Genomic DNA, 21,619 nt, shown 5'->3' with positions numbered 1-21,619 from the left:
AAAGCGAATGCTGCGAGTTTTACCTCCCGCCAACTAAATGTGCAACCAAGGTTGACACACAATGCGATATTGCTGTTTGTCATGTGTAAAAAAGTTTATGCACTATTGATCTAGTGCGCTAGTGTTGCAGCTGTGGTCGTATGCGTATAACGGGTTGAAACTTAAATGTCTGACAGACAAGATGGCTCGAGGTAAAGCTGTTTTTGATTAACATTTTTTTTAAACATGAATATAAGTCATGAATATAGGCCATATAATGAAGTGGAACAGGCAGTAGCAGTTTTCTTCCCACAGATTCCCACTTTTCCATGATTGTAAAAGACTGACTTGACATAGTGTTCTTGTCCTATGTAAAACAGATTTGAGAGTGCATTTTTATTACTTAAAATGAAAAGCCTTACTGACCCATACTATGCCAAAAAAACAAACCAGCAAATGGATAAATGTTAAAATAACCCAGCATGTGTTCTGTCCAACATTTACCCAGCGCTGGGTTGCCAAATAACCCAGAAATGGTTGTTTTTAACCCAGCATTTTTTAGAGTGTAATGTAGTTTTTTTTTTTCAGTGAACATGTTGAATTAAAAGTGAAATTAAAATTAAAAGTGTAAAGAATGCTGGTAAATCAAGATACAATCATTTGTTTTAGTAACAACTTTCTAAAAAAAAAAAAAAAAAGAGCTTTCTTTACAAATAAGTATGCAACTTGCAATAATAATTTTAAAATGTTTTTGTTTAAATGTTGGCTTTTATTGACTCTGATTACAGAGGGCAGGTGGTGTTTCTGCAGACCTGTCCATGTGAAGGAAAGCTTGTGGTGAGCCAAAATCCAAATGCACAATATTTCTGTTGTGCGGTGGCACAAACACATGCAGCAGTGGCCTGATCTGTTGACCCAATGCTCTTGGCAGTTCTTTATAAGCCAGGTAACCTGAGAAGCCTGTTTTCCCTGAGCTTTCCTCTACAGGACAGGCCTCTGTCTCTCTCTTTTCTGTTTTTCTCCCAATACTTTCACTTCTATGTCTATCACCATCTCTCTCTCTCTCTCATTCCTCCCTCCCTTCACACTGACCTACTTTTTAACTGACCTGTTTATGCAAGCCTCCATGCACTCTAGTCACAAAAAGGGGGACAAAGGGGAAGCCGAATCCATAGGACTGTGCTACTGTTGCCACTGCTGTTGTTTGGGAACCATTAGCTCTGCCATTGCCCCACCTCACCAACGGCACTGCGGCAGCCATTGCAATGGAGTTTTAAAGCTCACAAAACAGGTTACGACACTGGCTTCAAAAATAGAGGTGATTATTAATAGTATTCATGTAGTTATGAGGCCACTGGCATTGGTTGCATTGGCCTATTTCACTCAGCTCACTTTAGTGGCACGTATTTCTTTCATTGCCCATATTAGCCAGTTGGGAAATTCACATTTGCTCTATAATTAAAACTATCAACCTGAAACCACATAAATAATATGCCTGTTGTTTGAAAACTGTTTAATTTTGGGGTTGGGTTCCACTTAAATTACATTTTTATAACCCTTATATAGTAATATGAGTATTATAAAGTATTGCAGTAAAAATATTAATAATGTTGCAGAAGATTTCTATTACAAATAAATGCTGTTCTTTTGAACTTCCTATTCATCAAATAATTCAGAAAAAAAGTACCACAGTCAAAAATGATAATCAGAAATATTTCTTGAGCAGCAAATCAGCATATTAGAATGATTTTTGAAGGATAATGTGACACTGAAGAAAGAAGTAATGATGCTGAAAATTTAGCTTTGCATCACAGAAATAAATTACATTTTCAAATATATGCAAACAGAAAGCAGTTATTTTAAATTGCAATATTATTTCACCATGTTACTGTTTTTACTGTATTTTTGTTCAAATAAATGCAGCCTTGGTGATCATAAAGGGATGTCTTACAAAAATAATAAATAATCTTAATGACCCCAAACTTTTGAACTGTTTATGAATAATTATTTTATTTTTATCTGTATAAAAACTTTGATTTTATGACAGTGATGTTTGAAAAAACTCTCAATGGCTCACTCCCAATATTTTTTTTTTCCCCTAAATAAAATCATCATATAATATCAGTGTGTAGTCCATAGGCTTGTTGTTCTAGTTCACTATAGATTATTCATTTAGGCTCAGCTATAGAAAACAAGCTCATTTAGGCCTCATCTACAAAGTAAGCCTTCATTATGCTGAGAGTGCTCTAGTTCTGTTGTGTCGCGACGCTTGTTTGAAGTGTTGACCAGGTCAGGGTGTTTTCCGATCAGACTGTCTGGTGTCTCATGAGAGATCTAAATCCCCTCAGCCCAATCCCTCATTGAGTCCCCGTGTTTTGTCTCTCTCTCTCTGCCAGACTCATTTTGAATAGACTCTTATGTCAGCTCTGTGTTTGGGACCTGTCTGTCTGCTTCTGTGTCCCTCACACACAGATTGTGTAACATTCTCCTTGTTGAAATGTAATCAGAACAAGGGCTTTGGTATTATTCGAGGACAATGGATTCAAAGTACACAAGTCGACGAGACCTGTTCGATACGATACTTCAAGCATTCGATTTTTTTGGTTTAGTAATGGTTGTTCATGAGTCCCTTGTTTGTCCTGAACAGTTAAACTGCCTGCTGTTCTTCAGAAAAATCTTTCAGTTCCCAAAAATTCTTTTTTTTTCAGCATTTTTGTGTATTTGAACCCTTTCCAACAATGACTGTATGATTTTGAGATCCATCTTTTCACACTGAGGACAACTGAGGGACTCATATGCAACTATTACAGAAGGGTTTAAACGCTCACTGATACTTCAGAAGGAAACACAGTGCATTAAGAGCCGGGGGGTGAAAGCTTTTTGAATTTGAAGATCAGGGTAAATTAAACTTATTTTGTCTTCTGGGAAACATGTAAGCGTCTACTGTAGCTTCTGAAGGGCAGTACTATATGAAAACAAAATATGATATTCAGGCAAAATAAGAAAAATGTACACATCTTCATTCTGTTCAAAAGTTTTCACCCCCCGGCTCTTAATGCATAGTTTTTCCTTCTGGAGCATCAGTGAGCATTTGAACCTTCTGTAATAGTTGCATATGAGTCCCTCAATTGTCCTCAGTGTGAAAAGATGGATCTCAAAATCATACAGTCATTGTTGGAAAGGGTTCAAATATACAGAAATGCTGAAAAACCAAAGAATCTGTGGGAGTTTAACTGTTCAGAACAAACAAGGGACTCACGAACAACTATCACTAAAAAACAAACAAAAAGCTGTGGATCGTTCAGGTAACAACACACTATTAAGACTCAAGTGTATGTAAACTTTTGAACGGGGCCATTTTTATAAATTCAACTCATATTTTCTCTTGTGGACTATATGTAAATGTCTTATTCAGGTCAGTACTAGATAAAAAAAAATAACTTGCATTTTGTATGATCCCTCTTATTTTGGTAAAATAATTACCATTTTGCAGATTCTGCAAGGTGTATGTAAACTTTTACTTTATGAAATCTTTTCAGAAACATTGTTTAAAACATCAAATGTAGGTGTGAAAGTGCAAGTGACGGTTACATCAGCTGACCCAAAATCTCACAAGGATCTCAGGCCATCATTATTGGAGAGCGGACGTAAATCCTTTGGCACCTGAAAATAAACCCATCATTCTTTCTGAGTTTGAGAGAGTTAGGGATATTTTGTTCTTGGGATGTTAAGACTTTAAACTCAGTGTGGATTTGGTTTTGGCCTATTTGTGTGGCATAAAAAATTAAAAACACCTGAAAGATCTGCTGACCTGTGCATGTCCTCATCAGCAGTACAGGCTGTTCCGTACATGCGTATCTCCACAATGAGAACATGAAGGAACTATAGAAATAAGGGCTGAATTTGTATTCTCTACTGGTAGATACAATCACAAAGAGAAAGATATAGACCGTATCCTGTTTGACTACATACTTTGTTTATGTTTATGCAGCGCTCTTCTCAAATACGTACATTGTGTACGACATATCACATTACATTATGAGTGACTGTCTGTGTGTTACGTGCACATATTAGTTTGATGAACAACTGCGTAGCATGTTACAAGTTTAAGCAGCACACTGAGTAACTAGGTCAGTGTTACATAAGTAAAATAAGCCTGCGGTAAAACTAGACTGATGTGTGTCAGTGTGTCAGTATCTCAGTATCTCATGATAGGCCAGACCAAGATATTCAACACTTCTGCCCTTTCGCAACGCTAAGCCAGATTAAAATACAGGATATAGCCGGTTTACTCTTGCCTTTGTTCACTAATCTCTTTCAGTTTGAGAGAAAGCGGTCAAAAATTTCTTCAAACATACTGAAAAGTAGACAGTTATGTAATCTGTAGTCAATACATTTAATTCAGTAGGGCTGTAATTGCAAGTTACGAAATCAAATTGCATAAGTGTAATATATAATTACAAGGTGGATAAAGCATTAAAAAAGACAAATGCATGAATAATGCAACAACTTTTTTATTTTTTTTTTTTAATTTTTGAAATGCACCCAACCCTAGCACTGAATATTAGTGTTTTTTTACAATATGCATCGATTTCAAAACAGAGCAACAGAACAGCAGTGCCACGGTCTACTCAATAACACCAAACAAGCATTGCTCGTCGTTTTTTTTTTTCTTTCCACTTTCGCTTTGATAAAACCATAAGAAAATAAAAACATCAAACATCACTCGGTTTGAAACACACTGAAAGGACGAAGAGGGATAGGTGACATTGTGGTGAGCAATTACAAAATCACAGTAAACAGGAAGTAAAGACACTGCTAGTGATAACAGGACAACACTTGGCCCCGAAAAAAAAGCACAATACAGTGTTGCGAGTAAAAATATTTTACATTTATACACAAGTGCCATAAGTTAATGTGACATGTAGACTTATTTCAAAAGGGGGGTGTGACAGAATTGAGCTACATCTGAAAAATTTACAAGCATTCTTCTAAAAGTGTAAAAAAAAAAACCTTCAAATTTAATTAAACCTCATTTTAGCAAGGAAACATATGCAAGGTAGTGGCTGACTAGCAAGGAGTCAGCACCAGTTAAAGAGTGAAAAAAATGCAGTATCAGCTAGCTGAATCGCTTAACTGGGGGCCTCAAGGGCAAACGGTCAAAGACACTATGCTAGTAATCATCCATTTATACTGATGTAAGCAGGGTGGAGCTTTCCTGTAAACCCCATGCTAATAAGAGCAAAACATTCCTTTCACATTCATAACCAGAGTGGAAGAGAGAGTCGTTTTGCATTAAGTCTAGATTTATTATTATTATTATTATTCTATATAGATTTATTATTATTTATGAAGCAAATTAATGTTTTTACATCAGTTGTTGTATAAAGAAAATTATAAATGGGGGGGCTACATAAAAGGGAAGCTAAATATGTACTTTTAGGATAGGTTTTAAGTTTTAAACTTTATTTGGGAAATACATTTTACGCTAAACGCCAAGTAGTGTTTCAAGACCAGACATTTCAATGAGTTATAACTAACGAAAACACATTTTAGTATCTAAGACATGAAGCTCACATCAACCCGCTAATGTATCGCTGTAAAGGCTTTGGGGCATTTTGTAATTTTCCTATAAAAGGACAGTTTCTAAAAAAATATGTAATTGCAAATTGTTAAAGTAAAAAAAATGCTTATATTAAGTGGCATCTCAAACAACAAACACACTGATATTGTACAGTATTTTTGACAAAGACCAATTCATTAGTCACGGAACTCCCTACTTTTTTTTCCCATGTAATCTTTTCTTCTTAAAATATATTTATATATAATATTTATATCACATTTTATACATACAAACCAAGTGCCTGATCAAAGAGGAGTGGTAGCTAGGCTGTTCAATGTGGGAAAAGTGATGGGGAGCACTAGTTAGAAAAGCAGACAGAGGTAGGGAGCAGAGAGAGGTATGAACATAAAGCCATGTTTCTTTGGTCAAGGGAAATGTTCCCTGAATCTTCTGCCGTTTGGTATGTTTAAATATGGTGCACAGCCACCTGCTGTTAAGGTGTGGCCGAAAACTGAGAAAGGGGCACTTGAAGTTGTCTATTTACAAATATGAATCCATTACAATGCCTCACAAATGGTAGATATTGCTTTTGAATTGAATGTACACTTGACATCTTGCTGCAGCATGGAAAAGAAGGGTAAGTGCGATCAATAGCATGTCATCCTATTTCATTCTGTTATAAAAGTGCTGCTGTAACCTAAAGAGTAGGTTAAACAAACAAACCAAATCAACAAAAGGTAAGTATATACATTATGGTACAATGCAAATGCAATGCAGCAGTCCTGACTATGTCCACTTCTCTGGCAGGTAGGTAGGACTGCAAGATGGGTTTCATAAGAAGTCTCTCGAGGCTCTATATCAAGACCCGAGTGAGTCCCACAGTTTCTCGTTCAGTCATGTCTCTTGTTACGACTGTTACGCACGCTGGATTCCTTCTTCCCGCATTCAACGCTTCCAACCGATATGTCCTGCTTGGAAAACCCTGGACTCGACTGGCTGCCAGGTTGAGACAAGGCCAGGTAAGGATGCTGAGGTAATGGCAGAAAGTTAGCAGGTGGCGTCGTCGGGGAGTCTTGAGATGATGCCCTACCGTCGCTCTGAGCTCTGTGCTTGAGTCTCAATTTGTGGGGTAGGGCAGTGCCTTTGATTTCGGCTTGGCCGTCTTTGCATTGGCTTGGAGAGAAGGAGCTCTGGGTCGTGAATATGTGAGGGTGGTAGCTGCCCGTATCGGAGCAAGAAGAGGAGGGAGACTCATCATCGGTGGAGCCCTCTTTATCGGAGCTGCGGGGATCCCCGTCACTTGAGGAAGTGTCCTTTCCTGAGTGAGCCTCGTAGTACTCTTCTTGTCTCAAGCCTCCTTCGTAGGTCAGCACCGGTGGCTCGTCATTCTCCAGGGTGCCATTAGAACAGTGGTACATTGGGGTTTCATCTTCCTCCTCTGGTCTCATTAGAAGATCTGGGGCAGCGGCATCAACCCTCTGGGTTTGTCGCTGAGCAAAGTAAGCTTGCCTTTCAGCTGCTTCCCCATCATAAGAAGGAGAATCTGAAGTCCTTCTCTCTAGCCGTTTAGACACCTCTGCCAAGCTTTTGGGGCTTCTGGTTGGTCCCTCTGTAGGCTGCTGTTCTTTAGGAATCATTTCCTGAGCTTCCACAGGATACGAGGCACTGCTTGAGCGGTATAGGATTACACTTCTTTGAGTGGATTGTGGAACGACTGGACTTGCAATGGTCTCTTGGCGTCGTTGCTTCTGTTGGTTGGCGGAATAACCTGTCTCAAAATTGTGCTGGTGAAGTACTGCAGGCAATCTAGAATGAATGTTCAACATGATCTGCGTTGTAGCGCTATTGACAATGTCCATATCTAGACCCATCCCCTCCTGCTTGATGTCATAGACCAGTGGCTCTGGGCTGTCCCGAGAGGAGCCATCAGACATATCGGAGAGGGAACCTCGTGGGGAGTACTTTGCCAATTTCAGATGCCCATCCCCTCGAATAGACTGCTCAGTTTCAGAAGAATCAGAGTTTGTCATCATCTGAGAAACACTGGAGTAACTATTAGGGTAGAAGCGACTGCTGGTAGAGGAAGATGAGGAGTCTCCCCCAGAATTTCCATTGACTGCTCCACCAATCTGATGACTCTTTTCCATGTAGGAGGCCGTACTTATTAGACCAAACCTGAGCTTAAGCTGTAAAAGCTCAGTTTTCAGGCGTACGTTCTCATCGTTCAGCGCCATAACTCTGTTCTCTAGGATCATGTCATTAAAGCGTCGTTTCTCCCGGGAACGCTTGGCTGCCTCGTTGTTCTTGCGTCGCTTTTCCCAGTAGGATGCATCCTTTTTCTCATCTGAGATGAACTCGCGCTTGCGTCGACAGCTCATGTTTGGCTTCGGTTTGAGAATGCGGTTCTGGCGAATGTTGCTCTGAGGTGAATGGACAAGATCACTGTAGTCCAGAAAGTTTTCTGTGTTCTTTAAGGTTTTGTTTGCACTGGAATCTGTTGAAATTTGTAAGTTCAAACTTTCCATTATTCTTCAATGGGAGCCAGTTTGGGACCTTGGCTTCGCCACTGGTAATGGAAATAAATGAAGAAACGGGGACGGGGTGAAGGGGGGAAAGGTGGCTACGGGAACTCCTGTAGGATATCCCGACAAACAGTGGACTGAAGAATCTTACTAAGTAGCTGGATCAGCAAAGACTTTATGAGGTATTTTACTTTTTGTAAAACTGAACCTCATTGATTTTGTCGACGTGAAGCTCCAGCAAATATCCCTTGATGATCAAGTGTCCAGGTTGGCTAAGAAGAGCAAAAACAAGTGCACTTCTTTATGAGTCTCCTGCATTTAACAAACCCGAAGAATTCCTCAATGAGTAAACTCTTCTGGCCAGGGAACGAAAGAAGGGCAACGAAGTCCTGAAGTACAGGAAAGGTGACCAAATTTGCTTAAAGGATTCTGACCCCTTTTTTCTTTGTTTTCTTTTATTCCTTTATGTAACGGCTCTATCAAGCCGACAGAGATGTGTCCCAGTGCCTTGGGCGTGTTGGAGGATATAGGTCACTCGGTCTGCCCCAGCTTGTCAGCCTCTTGGGGAGGGGTGCTGCTGCTCCCAAAGCCTCCAGCTGGCTGCTCGATGAAAGGCTGCAAACATAAAAGAGAAAAGAAAGACAGATTTGTTAATCCTCGAAAGCTAACTCAGTTCACAGTCTGCCTTTAGGTACTTCAAAGAAATCTTTTAATTTGTTGTGCTTTTTCATTTTTAATGAAACTCTCCATGCTTCTCCGCATGGCTGGGTAATCAGAAGATTTAGAAGTGGAATGTTCAGCCGTGTCTTTGTCGTGTCCTCTTGCTTCATCTACTTAACCCTGACAACCACAGAATGTTTTCTGTTGCCCGGTAACCACCGTCTGACCTGCTAACCCTGCTATTGATTTGCCTGTCTGCGACCCTTGACCCTTACTCTTTGGCTAGACACTGGACTCTCATGATGCAAAAGCAAAGAGGTTAAGATGCTGTCAGTGATTACCCAAGATACACATTTCTTTTTGTCCAACAGAACTTACCTAAAATTAATTTCCTTATTCTGACACCAGTTCAACATCACCCTTTGTACAGAATTCAGTCAAGACTGTTCCGTAAACAGGACTACACATATGGTAAACATTAGCAATGAACACATGATTTGTTTTAACATTTTGAAACCTTATCCTGTATTACATCATCTGCTCTGAGGGAACCAGTGCAAGAGGTTTCGGCTTTTGAAACATTAACATCAAATGTTACAACACATCTCTTGGCTGCACTAGTCCAAACGGCCTGGTGTCCCAATATGCAGTGGGGCCCAGGTACTGAATCCAAAAACATTAACACTTCATTCTTTAATGACTATTTACTAAAAGGCTTTCGAATAGAACTTTTGAAAGAAGCATGCTTTAGATAAAAAGTGAGGAGAAGCCAAGAAAACCTCATAACAATAATTACTAATATGGCAGATAAACCGAGGTCAGGCAAAAGGCAAGTCAGGTTTTATGATCTGGGGATTGAGAGCTTTGCAATATAGGTCAGGCATATCTGGAAAAAGGGGAGAAGGGGAACATTCCATCAACATGAGTTCAGATCCAGGGGTGGTAACTGTTTCAGCCATCTAAAAGTGAGCACTAATGGAAAAGCAGAGTCGTCAGTGATGATTAACTCAGCAGCCAGTGGGCAATTCCACATTGCAGTGATCCTGTCATGACCTAAACTGAGCACCAGTTCCCTGCTTCAGTGTCGTGATGTTGTTAAGCTAAAGGTTTCTGGTTTCTTTTTTGTTTACACGTTTGTACATATAAACCTGGCTGAAAATATCTGGTCTCAATCGCAAAAGCCAGTAGGTAGACACAGATGGGATCCCGGTAAATCTACTTCGGTACTTTCTAATATTCAATATTTGATCTTATTGTTCTCTAACAGTACAAGAATAAGTATACAGTGAACATTCAGAAATTTTAGGTTATGCTAAGAGTAAAATAAGACTATACTTGCATATCTAAAACAGCACCATGACTCTGTAGCAGTAAGTATGACATCTGCATCAGAAATTAGGCAGATGAGAGCAGTGTAATCCCATGATCTGGCTGCCCTTTTTATGGGTTATGTTCTTCTCATCCCAGACATCTGAGGCAACATTGCATAACTACAGACGCTCTAAGCCTCTTCTGATGGATTTAATCAACACTTTCTGGTCTGGTAAAGCACAGGAATTATTATGGCCAAAGCTGACATTTTCCTCACATAATTAGTGTACGCTATGAAAGGAATATGTCAATAAAGTGCAATTTTAATGAAATGCAAATAATGTTAAACAGGGAGATTAATAAGTAAGGCACAAAACTAAAAGAGACTTCCTGAATGACCCACTGACCTAGAAACTGGGCAGTTAGTGAGAATAAAAACACCTTTTTTTCTTGTGCTCAAATATAGGTCAGGAGTGCAACAGGCATCACGAGAGAGAGAGATAGAGACAGAAAGGGCAAGGGAATTAAAGTGTTCGCTAAAAATAGACAGGTGAGGGATAGATTGAGGATAAATGGAATGAAGAAAGGTAAAAAAGAGAGAATGCAGGGGAAAGCTGTTGCAGACAGTTTGTTGAAAGCCAGCTACACAAACACAGAGGAGCTTTCCAAGACAACCAAACAAAAACAAAAAGCCACATCAAAGATCAGTGCCAGTTTCGTAATTATCTGTGAAAACTGAGAAGACTGAATCAAATTTAAACACTGGCATAAGTTATCCTAGGGTATACTGTCAAATGTTAGTGATTCAGTCAAACCATCTGCTGAATTCAGTCAAACCATCTGCAGACTAAATCAATCAAACTAAAACTCATTTCAGAATATTTACAAATGCCAACTATTATTATTGACTTAAAATTAGTAGAGCACCTTTACTGTGTTATGAGCACTTTTGGAATACAGTTTTTTAAAACTGAATTGAAATAAAATGTATTTTTTCATTTAATGGAGGGAAGGGAAGAGGCTATTAATAAAAATAGTCAGTGGATGACTTACTTAGCTTGTCAGCCACACCCATGAGTCATTAAAAATGCATTTATCTCCTTGCATTAATGCAACTAATTATCAAATCTTAAGCATCGAGACACCATCGTAAAGAATCTGACATGACACACCTGTGACACTGTTATTCAAAACTGCTATTGATTATCATGTGGCACATGGATTAAAGAAATAATTCCTAATAATTGACTTTACTGGATGACCTGCAATTAGCAAAGCTTGAAATTGTTATGAGACGATAAAACTCAGTTTCATTTGCCCTATATATAGTATATGGGTTATATTTGTGCATGTGAGCTTTCACAGGGAAGAAATGGCATGTCTGGCCCACTGTAGTCTTAACTTGGGCGAGGCCTGGAAACTATAATTCAGCTCAAATGTTTCATGTGTTGCTTTACAGCCGTTTTGGTAATGGAAATAATGGGAAAAGGCGGGGGTGCTGGATTTCATTGTGGCCATGTAATTGACCCTGGGGCAGAATGTAATATTCGGCACGTGGGTCAGGAGCTCGTTTTGTTTCACCCATAGATTCCACGCCTGGGTTTATCTCCTTCCAGTAGGAGGAGGGCAGGCCTTGGACGAGCAGGAGGAGTTCCAGCCAACTCTTTCTATAAACACACTCATATCATCCTCTATTGAAAAAAATAAATGCTTTGACCAAGTCCATGTGTTTCACCAGTCACATGTGCTCTCTTGCCCCACAAAACTAAACGGTAATTCGCCTCTCCCTGTTAGCCACATCGGCACAATAACGACACGCCTCCTCCCTATCTTCCTTTCTTTTTCACTTTGAGAAATCTTAAGATATCCAGCAACTGAATGAATGTTAAATGTTTATTGCTTAAAGAGTACAATAAAACTTAGTCACAATCAACACTGTAAACCAACGATGACATTGCACTTAAGTGTTTTTGTTTTCTAAAAGTGATCTAAAAGATTCATATCCACAGTTTAACACAGTTTAAGCTGGCACCGCCTTTTTTTTAATTTTTCCCCCCAGTTTGCAAGATTTTGTTGTAAATTGGCAGAATCTTTGTTCTTTGTTATGGCAGACGAGAGGGTGTGTTTTCTTCAGGTTTATGACCTACATTCTGCGCTGGCACACAAAGCAGCTCGTCTGATGCCCCCTGATGCCTTAAAGACCCCGCATATGTATTTTTTTTTCAATTGTGACTTCTGATTTCTCACTGTTATGCAACTCTTAAAACTAGAAAGACTGCTAACATTAAAAGAAAACTGCAAGTTGTCAAGCAATCTCACATCCACAAATTTTAGGCTGACTTATTTCTGTGGAATCCTACAATGCATGATTTCTTACTACATAATACACTTTGTTGAACATAAAATCTGTAATCCAAAATCTTATGGTCTAAAACATGCTTATACTATTCTTAGTACACTACACTGTGTGTCATAAGGGCAAAAAACTATAGCTTAAAAACACGATGATTAAACATGTAAATAGTCCTGTATAATCGAAGATGAGCTCAATAAATCATTTTACAATCATCTGCCGGGAAGCTCCGGATAATAACAATGCAAAGTTTGACATTCATAATCATTATATACACAATAGCATGCGCATTTAAGGGATATGACCACCTTAATAAGGTTGCAACACTAAATACAACAGTAACTAAAAAGTTAAACTGAAGTAGCAACAGTTTCGTTCAGTATCTGATAAGTACTACAATTATTGAATCACCACATTCACAGTTATTTGCGTTTCAGGAGACAAACTTAAAAAAGCCTGATTTCCGGCGGAAAAACCTGGATAAAATATTGATGCATATTAATATTTACTTATGCAAGCATTGCATGTTTCAGACCTGAAGGTGAATAATTACATTTTACATGCAAGAAAGTTACATTTTATTGCCAGTTTGCTCGCGCCTGTATACCAGGAAAGAGTTAACGGGTCCGAGCCTTCTAACGTAAACACCCGCGTTAACCTTTACCGAGCATGGTTACACGTGACAGCGAGAAGTGTGTCCGGGATTTTTCCTCCCAAACCGCCGCATTAACTTCCTAACCCAGTTGGATTTCGCACTTGGTAAAAGCTTTAAATAAAACGTAGTTGGCAAACATTAAACAATAACCTATATCAAGACATTTCCGGCGATTTAATAATGTTTGCTAGTGTTTTAATCAAAATTATAACAAGTGCTACGCCCGACTGTACTTTTTGTAACTCCGTTTCTTATTTATTAATGCACTGACTAGTCGTCAAATAGCGCAATATTATATCATTACGAAATGTAAACAAACCACGTCAGATATGCGTACAGAAAACGTTTGTGTATGGTGAATAAGTGCGTATGGAAACATAAAAATATTTTACGGGCACCAAGTGCTAAATGTCCTGTCAACGGTCGAGAGGGGTCCTGGCCTCGCCTTAACATTGCGAACATGCACATTGAGCAACATCCGAATCTGTAATGAGCATGCGTAAATGCACAAAAATAAACTAAACCCTTATGTGTGATTGAAGCAAAGCCATTGCATTTCAAATATAATTCTTGGATAAATTTCAGTCACCTCATTTTACAACCGCGTAAAATGTCCGCAAAATCACGCCAGAAGCGCAGGCACCACCAATGCGTACAATGTTTGTGAAAGCGTGCACCCCAAAGTAGTAAGCAATTAAGCAAACGTACCGTTTTTGGCTGTATCCAAAATATTTTTTTGTCGCCCGACGATTATTATTAGTCTCTTTGTATCAGCCTCGTTGACTTGAATAAAAAGGCTCAGTGGTCCACACAGACTACACGCCGTGTCCTGTACGCGTGGATTCCGCAGCCCGTGTGTTTTTGCCCTGGTTCCTTGTGTTGTGTTGGCGAGGCGCTCCAGTATCCTGCCGCTAGCTGCTTCTGTTTAGAAATGTATGTTAGTAGGTCAGCGGTTGCATAACAGGACGCTTCGGGTGCCTCGTCACGTTTTGTTTCTCTCTTTTGCCCCCACCTACCTCCCGCCCTCCCGTCCCTTATCCGAAAGCCTGTGGCGACGTGAGCGCATAACTGGGAGGGATCAGGCAGTCAGCCAGACCTACTCTCAGATGTAGGGCGGTCATAGTCATAATAAGGCTGACATGCTTCAAAACGTAGCTATTAAGGTTACATGTGACTTTCCCTTTGTGATATATCTATCAAGATGTATTCAGTAATTGCACATAACATTCTCCTTCAGTTTTTAATTATTATTTTCCCCTACAGATGTTTTAAAATGTGGGTACTCAACAAATAAAAGCATAAACAAGTGCAGGGTGAAGGCCTTGACCCAATTTTCCATGCATAAACCAATGTTTTTGCCAGTTGATTTTATTTAGTTTAATGCTTGGGTGAATTCCAGTGAAAGTATTTAAGGATAAATTATTTATACAGTGTTGTCCGAGTCATATTTCACACCAATTATGTTTGGTTTTTCTTATTTCTTTTTTAAACAAGGGAAAATATAATCAGTTTAGAAGAGTGTTAAGATATTTTGCATCACTATTTTTTTAGACAATAAAACACATTTACCCCCAGTTATTATCCAGAATTACTGTAATGCATCTTGACATTTTAATTTTGCATTTCATGATGTATTGACTTTTTTTTTTGTTTAGTAAACTATAGGATTTTATTTTTTATTTTCAATGATGATTAAAATTACTGTAATACCATAGCAATAAAACAATACTTTTTAAGTGATTTTTAAATTTAACACAAAAACCTTGCAATGCAGCAAATAGTACTTTAAACATTTTGTAACCTTGATAATATCAGAATAAGAATTATTATTAGTATTGTTGTTGTTGTTGTTATTATTACACATTTTTTTTTGTGCTGTCAGACAATTAATCACAATTAATTGCATCCAAAATAAGTTTTTGTTTGCATGTGATGTGATGTTTATATTTATATATAAATACACATACAGTATACATTTTGAAAATATTTAAATGTATGTATTATTATTAATATATTATTATTATATAATATAATTATATGTGTGTGTGTGTATATATATATATATATATATATATATATATATATATATAATACATTAAATATACACAGTACACACAAATATATTATGTGAAAACCTTTTTTTGGATGCTATTAATCATTTGACAGCACTAATTATTATTATTATTATTATTATTATTGGAATATGGTGATATAAAATCACATTAATGGTCCTAATAAATGAATTAATTAATGAACTGCCTTATTTTATTTTAAAATATGACTTTTTTTTTAAAACAGGGCATTTTTTGACAGCTTTTGTGAGAGTCCCCCATCTGCTGATGTAAATGGGAAAAGGGACTGGCATGAACATGTTGGCAATATGGTTTTTTTAAATAGATAAATGAGAAAGAAAATTCGTCTCCCTTTCCTTACTGACTTTAGTCACAGACACAATAGTATTGTGACGATGACCTTGAACTTTGATGTGGTCCGCTGTCCCCTCCCCCCCATTATCCTTCCCGCCTTCAAACCCCCAATCCCACCGCGCCCAGCATCGTCTGGAAGAGGTTTCCATGGCAACCGTCGCGCTACCCGCCTTACGTCAGGCCGAGCCTCCCATTGAATGCGCCAATGATGAAGATCAGCCAGTCAGGGGTCAGTGGACTAGTGGAACAGGGATGTCAAGGAGGGAAATTAACCGTGAACCATGACTGTGTGGAAGTGAAAGAGCTTGTGCGTAAACACTGAAGCTCAAGAAAGGCTTTGTGTCCTGTTTTAGAGTTGAGCTCCTTAAATAGACTCTTGCGTCTATTTATATGCTCTTACGTCACCAGAAAGGTCTCAGCGGACCTCAGTTCTCAAGGGATTGAGGTATATTTGGTGTCAGATGTTTATTTTTAGTCTAAACGAAGTACAGAGAAATGGCAAGGTGTAACTTGATCTCGAATCAGGTGATTTAGTCGTCATTTAATTCAGTTTATATCATTAGCGTGGTGCTTGTAAGTGCATACACGTTGATTGGAAATGCAAAATGATTTGCTGACCTCTTGTGGATTGTACTAGTGTTGCAAGAACAAAATGGACGCGTATTTGACGTTGCAGGCCTGTATATTGAAAATCAATCAAATTAAAGCACATGCATAGCTGATGAAGATAGGTGGTAGTTATGCTTTTACAGATCTTTCAAATCTACAGCATATATAAATGGACTGAATTAGCAACATTGCATGTGGTTTTTAATTACAAACTTGTTTTCTCATGAACGTAACATCTGAGTTGGTATATTGAGACATCTAAGATGTTATTGCCCCCAGGGCTTTAAATATTTCTGTTAAAACTTGATGTATGCCACACACTGGTAATAGTCCATGAGAACCGCACTTGTGTGCATGTCAAAACACTGTCCTGGGTGATTCTGGGAATTTAGAGATGGTTCTCACGTTTTAATGCAAGTGAATTTGTTTAAAAAATAAAAACTGAAACCACTGTTTCAGTTCCCTTAAGAAAATCAAATATACTTATATATGCGACCCAGGACAATATTTGGCCGAGATACAACTATCTGAAAATCTGAAATCTGAGGATGCAAAAAATCACTCTTAAAGTTGTCCAAATGAAATTCTTAGCAATGCATATCACTAAAAATTAGTTTTTTATGTTTACGGTAGGAAATTTACAAAATATCTTCTTTGAACGTGATCTTTAATTATAAATAAATCAATATCCTAATGATCTTTGGCATCAATCATTTTGACCCATACAATGTATTGTTGGCCATTGCTACAAATATACCTGTGCTACTTGCGACTGGTTTTGTGGTCCAGGGTCACAAATAATATATATTAGATGATAGTTAGAAATTAAACTGTACAAATGAAGCTTTAGTTCAATAATAAAAGGCAAGCAACAGTTCAAATATTTATTCACACAAACATATCATACTGTACAAATACACAAGAACTCACAAGACAACAGAAATTTCACCATCAAAATGCAAGTAACAGTGTAGTTCAATAGATATTATCCTTGTCTGGACAATGGCAGTGATCTGTATGAAAAAAATATGATCCAGTCTTTCAGTGCTGAGTTGCTACTGGTTCATGACAATAATCAAATTAATTCCATTATATCCCCCTTCCTGCTTTAATCAGGATATATGTTGCAAAAAAACAATTTTTTTATACTTCACTCATGAATCTGTCAAATCACAGGAGGAATATTACAGTGTGAAGACTATCAGGCTCACCGTGCATTTCCTCTCACTTGCTGACAAGTGTTTGAGTAGTGTTGGCACGTAATAGAGGAATGACGTTACGACCAATGATGTTATGCTTTGCTTTACATTTACAGTGACAGACAGGTCTGTGTGTGCAGACATTGTTTTATAGGAGCCTGAGGCGTTTTGAGCAAGATCACAGTGTTTGAGGCAAAAGGAGCAACTGAATGAATTGAGGTGAAGTGTTGTAGCCGAACATGTCCTGATGCCTGGAATGCTCTTGCATGTTCTTGAATGTAAGTTGAAGGAAGGGGTAAAAAAAAAAAAAAAGATAAAATTAAAAGTCATTATCCACCTTATTTGTAACATAAGAGTGGGGGACGGCTATTTGTAACTTGAACGTGCAAGGCTTCCGGTGTCATTTGCTTCCAGTTATTTTATCTGAATGAAAACAGCCCATCATGCTGCTCGATATTTTTATATTTTTAGTTAATACTTTTAGTTAGTACTTTTTCCTAATGAACCTGAAGTCTCGCATGTTCGCGGAAAATAGCTTACGTCTGCATTGCAAAATAAGGTGGATGTGCAAGTTCCATTTGGTTATGACTAAGTGTGAAGAGGTAGTGATTCACATGCTGCGTTCTTTCCATCATAATACATGGATGTTCATGAGTTCAATTGTGAATATTTGCAGTGTTCCAGTGCGCTCTTTACAAAGTCCTAATTTGTTTTGGTGAGCAGCTGCTCGGAGAAGAGCTTTTTGAGCTGGGCCACTTCCTCGCTGAGAGAGCTGAGTTGAGATTTGAGCATGCTGTTCTCGGCTTGGTATTGAGATTCGTTTGGGTTCACGTTGTGGCTGTAATTCCTATACTGCTGCTGCTGTTGCTGCTGTTGCGGCATGACTTTTCGGGTGTCTTCGTCTTGCGGTGTCCAGTAACCCGCTCCTTCGGTTGTACCTGAAAGGTTGTGAACTCTAGGGCCCACCGTGGTCAGCACAGGACTTTGCCGGTCTCCGAGATGGTCGCATTCGCCGCCACCCGGAGATTTGAACCTCAGCTTGTGTGGAAGACTCTTCATACCGTCCACCGACTCCATCCTGTTGGATGACATGGGGACGTGTCCCATTGCTAAAACATCAGGTGGGGAATGATGGGAGTCATAACCCAACTCATCTGCTTGATGTGGAGACAACTTTCCATGGTCGCTTAGTCTGTCTTCAAAGAAGACGGGACTGCCAACGCTGGAACCACCAGGTGTGGAGAAACCGGAGTCTTCTGACATACTGCTCGTATCTCTGATACTTCGTCCAGATTGCGGTCCACCTTGGGACTGATTTGACAACATTGGACCAGCTTGGTGAGTGCCATCCCCACGTGGAAGGTAGTAATGTGGCGCCGAAGGTTGTGGGACGCAGGTTCCTGTTGTGAGCGGAAGTATGGAAGCGTTCGAGGGATCTTTAATGAGGCCAAAGCGAAATTTCAGCGCGAGCAGTTCTGCTCGTAACCTGGCGTTCTCCTCGAGCAGCGCCAGCACGCGGTTTTCCAGCACCATGTCATTTACACGCCGCTTCTCGCGAGAACGCTTTGCGGCTTCGTTGTTTTTCCTGCGCTTGTCCCAGTAGCCCTCATCCTTCTTCTCATGGGGAATAAACTCCCGCTTACGCCTCGCAGAGCTCATGTTGGGTGAAGTGGCTTCTTTGCGTTTAAGCCCCGTCGTTCGGCCTAGTAGCGAGCGTGCAAGCAAACTGCTTGACGTCAGAATAGACACAGCTTCGTCGGTGAAAGACATTGTGCTACTGGGAGCAGTCGTATTTAAGACCCTCATCTCCTGAGATGACTCTTCAAACATCTTGAGGTTGTTTGTTTTCTCAGTTGTAATGTTGAAAGTTGTGCTTGGTCTCTGTTGTGTGCTTTTCAGGTCAATATCAGATGTTATTGACGCAGCAGTGGCTCCACCTGGTGGCAGAAAGAACACAATATCATCCCGTCAGTTACGTAAGATCAGTTACAACACAATGTTATGTAACTTCATTACCTCCCAGTGGCAAAGCACAGTACGTTCTTGCTACACCGCAGAATATCAGGTTAACGAGTGTACAGTTATATAGCCGCCTTACGCAAAGTGACATCAACAAATGAACGTTCTCACGTATCGAGTTAGATGTACATCACTTGAATTTCATCACATAGGCTAGTTTTTTGTAACAACAGTAAACAGATGCTTCAGAAATGCCTTCTCTAAGAATTCCTGTGTTGACCTATTTTGCGGAACAGCTTGTGCGTGAGTGTCTTATCTTCTTCCTGTCCCAGTGAGTCACTTTCATCATTAGTACAGATTTAAAAACAGCGTTTTATAGAAGATACAGAACCTTTCCTCATACAAAAATTAAGAATAGACTAACAAAAACGTCAGTCGATCAAATAGTTAGGAAAGTAAACATTTCGCACGACAAAAAATAAATAATAAATAATAAAAAAATATTTTATTTTCAGTTAAACAATCTTATTGAAAGCATCCCGACTGCATTGCAAAAATATATAGGTACTATTGCATATAAGTTATTTGACTTGTTCTTGCTGCGGAAAAAATCCATTTTAAGTTTGTGGCTGTTATTGGTCATTTTTGTACTAAAATAAGAAAGTTTTCAACAGTGATAGCAAATTTAGCAATAACATTCCAAAATCTATAATTTGTCCAAATTAAACATAAAGACTTAAACTACGTTTAAAAAATAGTTCACCACAAGTCATACAACTTGCAGCTGTCGGATATACTTTTTTGCACAAATACACATATGGAAACATAATCACAAAAAGCATATTACCATTATAAATCGTCGCGTAATTCTGTTCAGAAAGTCTTCAGTTCAGTTAGCGTTCAGTGACTTTCGTTCCGGTTCGGCAATCTCAGAAGAAAACAACCGGTGTTCGGTTTCGCTTTTCGCCGGTTAAAGTCAAACGGACTGTTAGCTCCGTTCAGTCGTTCCGTGTCTGTTTCGCCTGCCACAAGCGCGGCCCCTATTTGTGTCTTTGCTCCATCAGGTTCAGTCGAGGACGCTCCATCACCCCGTCTGAACCACATGTGTGTGAGTGGATGAACGGACCGCCCCCCTCCGTACGCACGCAGGACCCTCCTCGTCTCTCTAATCTCTCCCTCGTTACAGTTTTCGTCAGAATAATCTTTTCGAAAGCATTAAGTAATATTGCTCAATCTCCCCCCGCCCTCTCCACTGTCCTCGTGTGTCCTGAAAACCGACTGTTGTCCTCAATAAATGTACAAGAACTATATTTAGACTAGTGACGCGGGACCAGCTGTACTTTTTCAAGATATCACCGAGTTAAATGCCATAACAAGCTATAAAACACTGAGATTATTATGTTGCTTTGATAAAAACCAGTTTGAAAAGACAAGAACTGCTGGAACTGCTTTAACATAACGTTATGCAATGGAAAACACTGATGTGGTAATCAATTAGTGCAATCATATATAACATGTACTGTCTAATATTATCACTTACCATACCACTTACCTTAATTTAATTATGGTTCGATTTACGTTTTTTTAAACAACTGGTTTCTAAAGCACCAGCTATTGCTGAAATATGTTTATTTAGAAATAAATATATAACCAAAGCATATTTCATATATTCAGTGATATTTATATAGGCATATGATAATGAGAAGGAAAGCATTGGTTATATATATATTTTTTTCCCTAGTGCAGCAAATAATACAGCCATTTATAATCATTCTACACTATTCACAGACAGATATGTGAAATTAAATTTAATGAAAGGTGATGACTTTATTGGATTAGAGGTCTGTTTCATAATATATTTTTCTTTGTAATACAATGCTCAGAAAAATGCTGCGTTAAAGACAACCCAACTTGGGTTATTTGGCAATCCAGCGCTGGGTAAATATTGGACAGAACACATGCCGAGTTATTTTGACCCATCTGGTCGGGTTAAATATTTTTACTCAACATGCTGGGTCATCAACTATTGTTTAAAAAATATTATATTGCTGGCTTAAAATGGGAATTGAAAAGCACACTCAGAATTATAAAGGCAGCAGCAGTATGGCATCAAAAGATGAATATTTATTATTAAGCAAGAATACCCATGGACAAAAAATAAGACAAATTGAATTTATGTGGATGAATACAGCATAGTTTACAATATTACATACATTTAAACTCGTTTATCAAGCATTTTAATTTAAGTTTATTCAACCATTCTCTGTAATCACTTTTCACTGAAATAGTGTTGATTCTTGTGCCGTGTTGCCAAAATGTCACATTGCGTAAAATAATACAGCTTTACAGCACAGTAAAGACTTTATAAATTAAATAAAATGTA

At 38.6% G+C, this 21,619-nt stretch overlaps 2 protein-coding genes across 2 annotated transcripts; both read right to left on the bottom strand.

The window, feature by feature from the left end:
- Nucleotides 1–4,465: 4,465 nt before the first annotated feature.
- nfil3-2 (nuclear factor, interleukin 3 regulated, member 2) lies at nt 4,466–14,030 on the bottom strand. Its single transcript, XM_051106049.1, has 2 exons — nt 13,752–14,030; nt 4,466–8,679 (listed from the first exon to the last, which is right to left on the bottom strand). Exon 2 carries the CDS (start codon nt 8,065–8,067, stop codon nt 6,433–6,435), a length of 1,635 nt encoding a protein of 544 aa, XP_050962006.1. The 5' UTR covers nt 8,068–8,679; nt 13,752–14,030; the 3' UTR covers nt 4,466–6,432.
- Nucleotides 14,031–16,948: 2,918 nt separating this feature from the next.
- nfil3-6 (nuclear factor, interleukin 3 regulated, member 6) lies at nt 16,949–20,413 on the bottom strand. Its single transcript, XM_051105827.1, has 2 exons — nt 20,084–20,413; nt 16,949–19,214 (listed from the first exon to the last, which is right to left on the bottom strand). The coding sequence occupies exon 2, from the start codon at nt 19,105–19,107 to the stop codon at nt 17,980–17,982; it is 1,128 nt and encodes a 375-aa protein (XP_050961784.1). The 5' UTR covers nt 19,108–19,214; nt 20,084–20,413; the 3' UTR covers nt 16,949–17,979.
- Between the last annotated feature and the right edge of the window lie 1,206 nt (nt 20,414–21,619).

Source organism: Labeo rohita, chromosome 3, assembly GCF_022985175.1.
Source record: "Labeo rohita strain BAU-BD-2019 chromosome 3, IGBB_LRoh.1.0, whole genome shotgun sequence".
Taxonomy (NCBI): domain Eukaryota; kingdom Metazoa; phylum Chordata; class Actinopteri; order Cypriniformes; family Cyprinidae; genus Labeo; species Labeo rohita.
This window is presented reverse-complemented; position numbering and strand designations above follow the sequence as displayed.

Excerpts from the sequence above, each read along its gene's own strand:
- nfil3-2 (XM_051106049.1), bottom strand. The coding sequence starts at position 8,067 with ATGGAAAGTTTGAACTTACAAATTTCAACAGATTCCAGTGCAAACAAA.
- nfil3-6 (XM_051105827.1), bottom strand. The coding sequence starts at position 19,107 with ATGTTTGAAGAGTCATCTCAGGAGATGAGGGTCTTAAATACGACTGCT.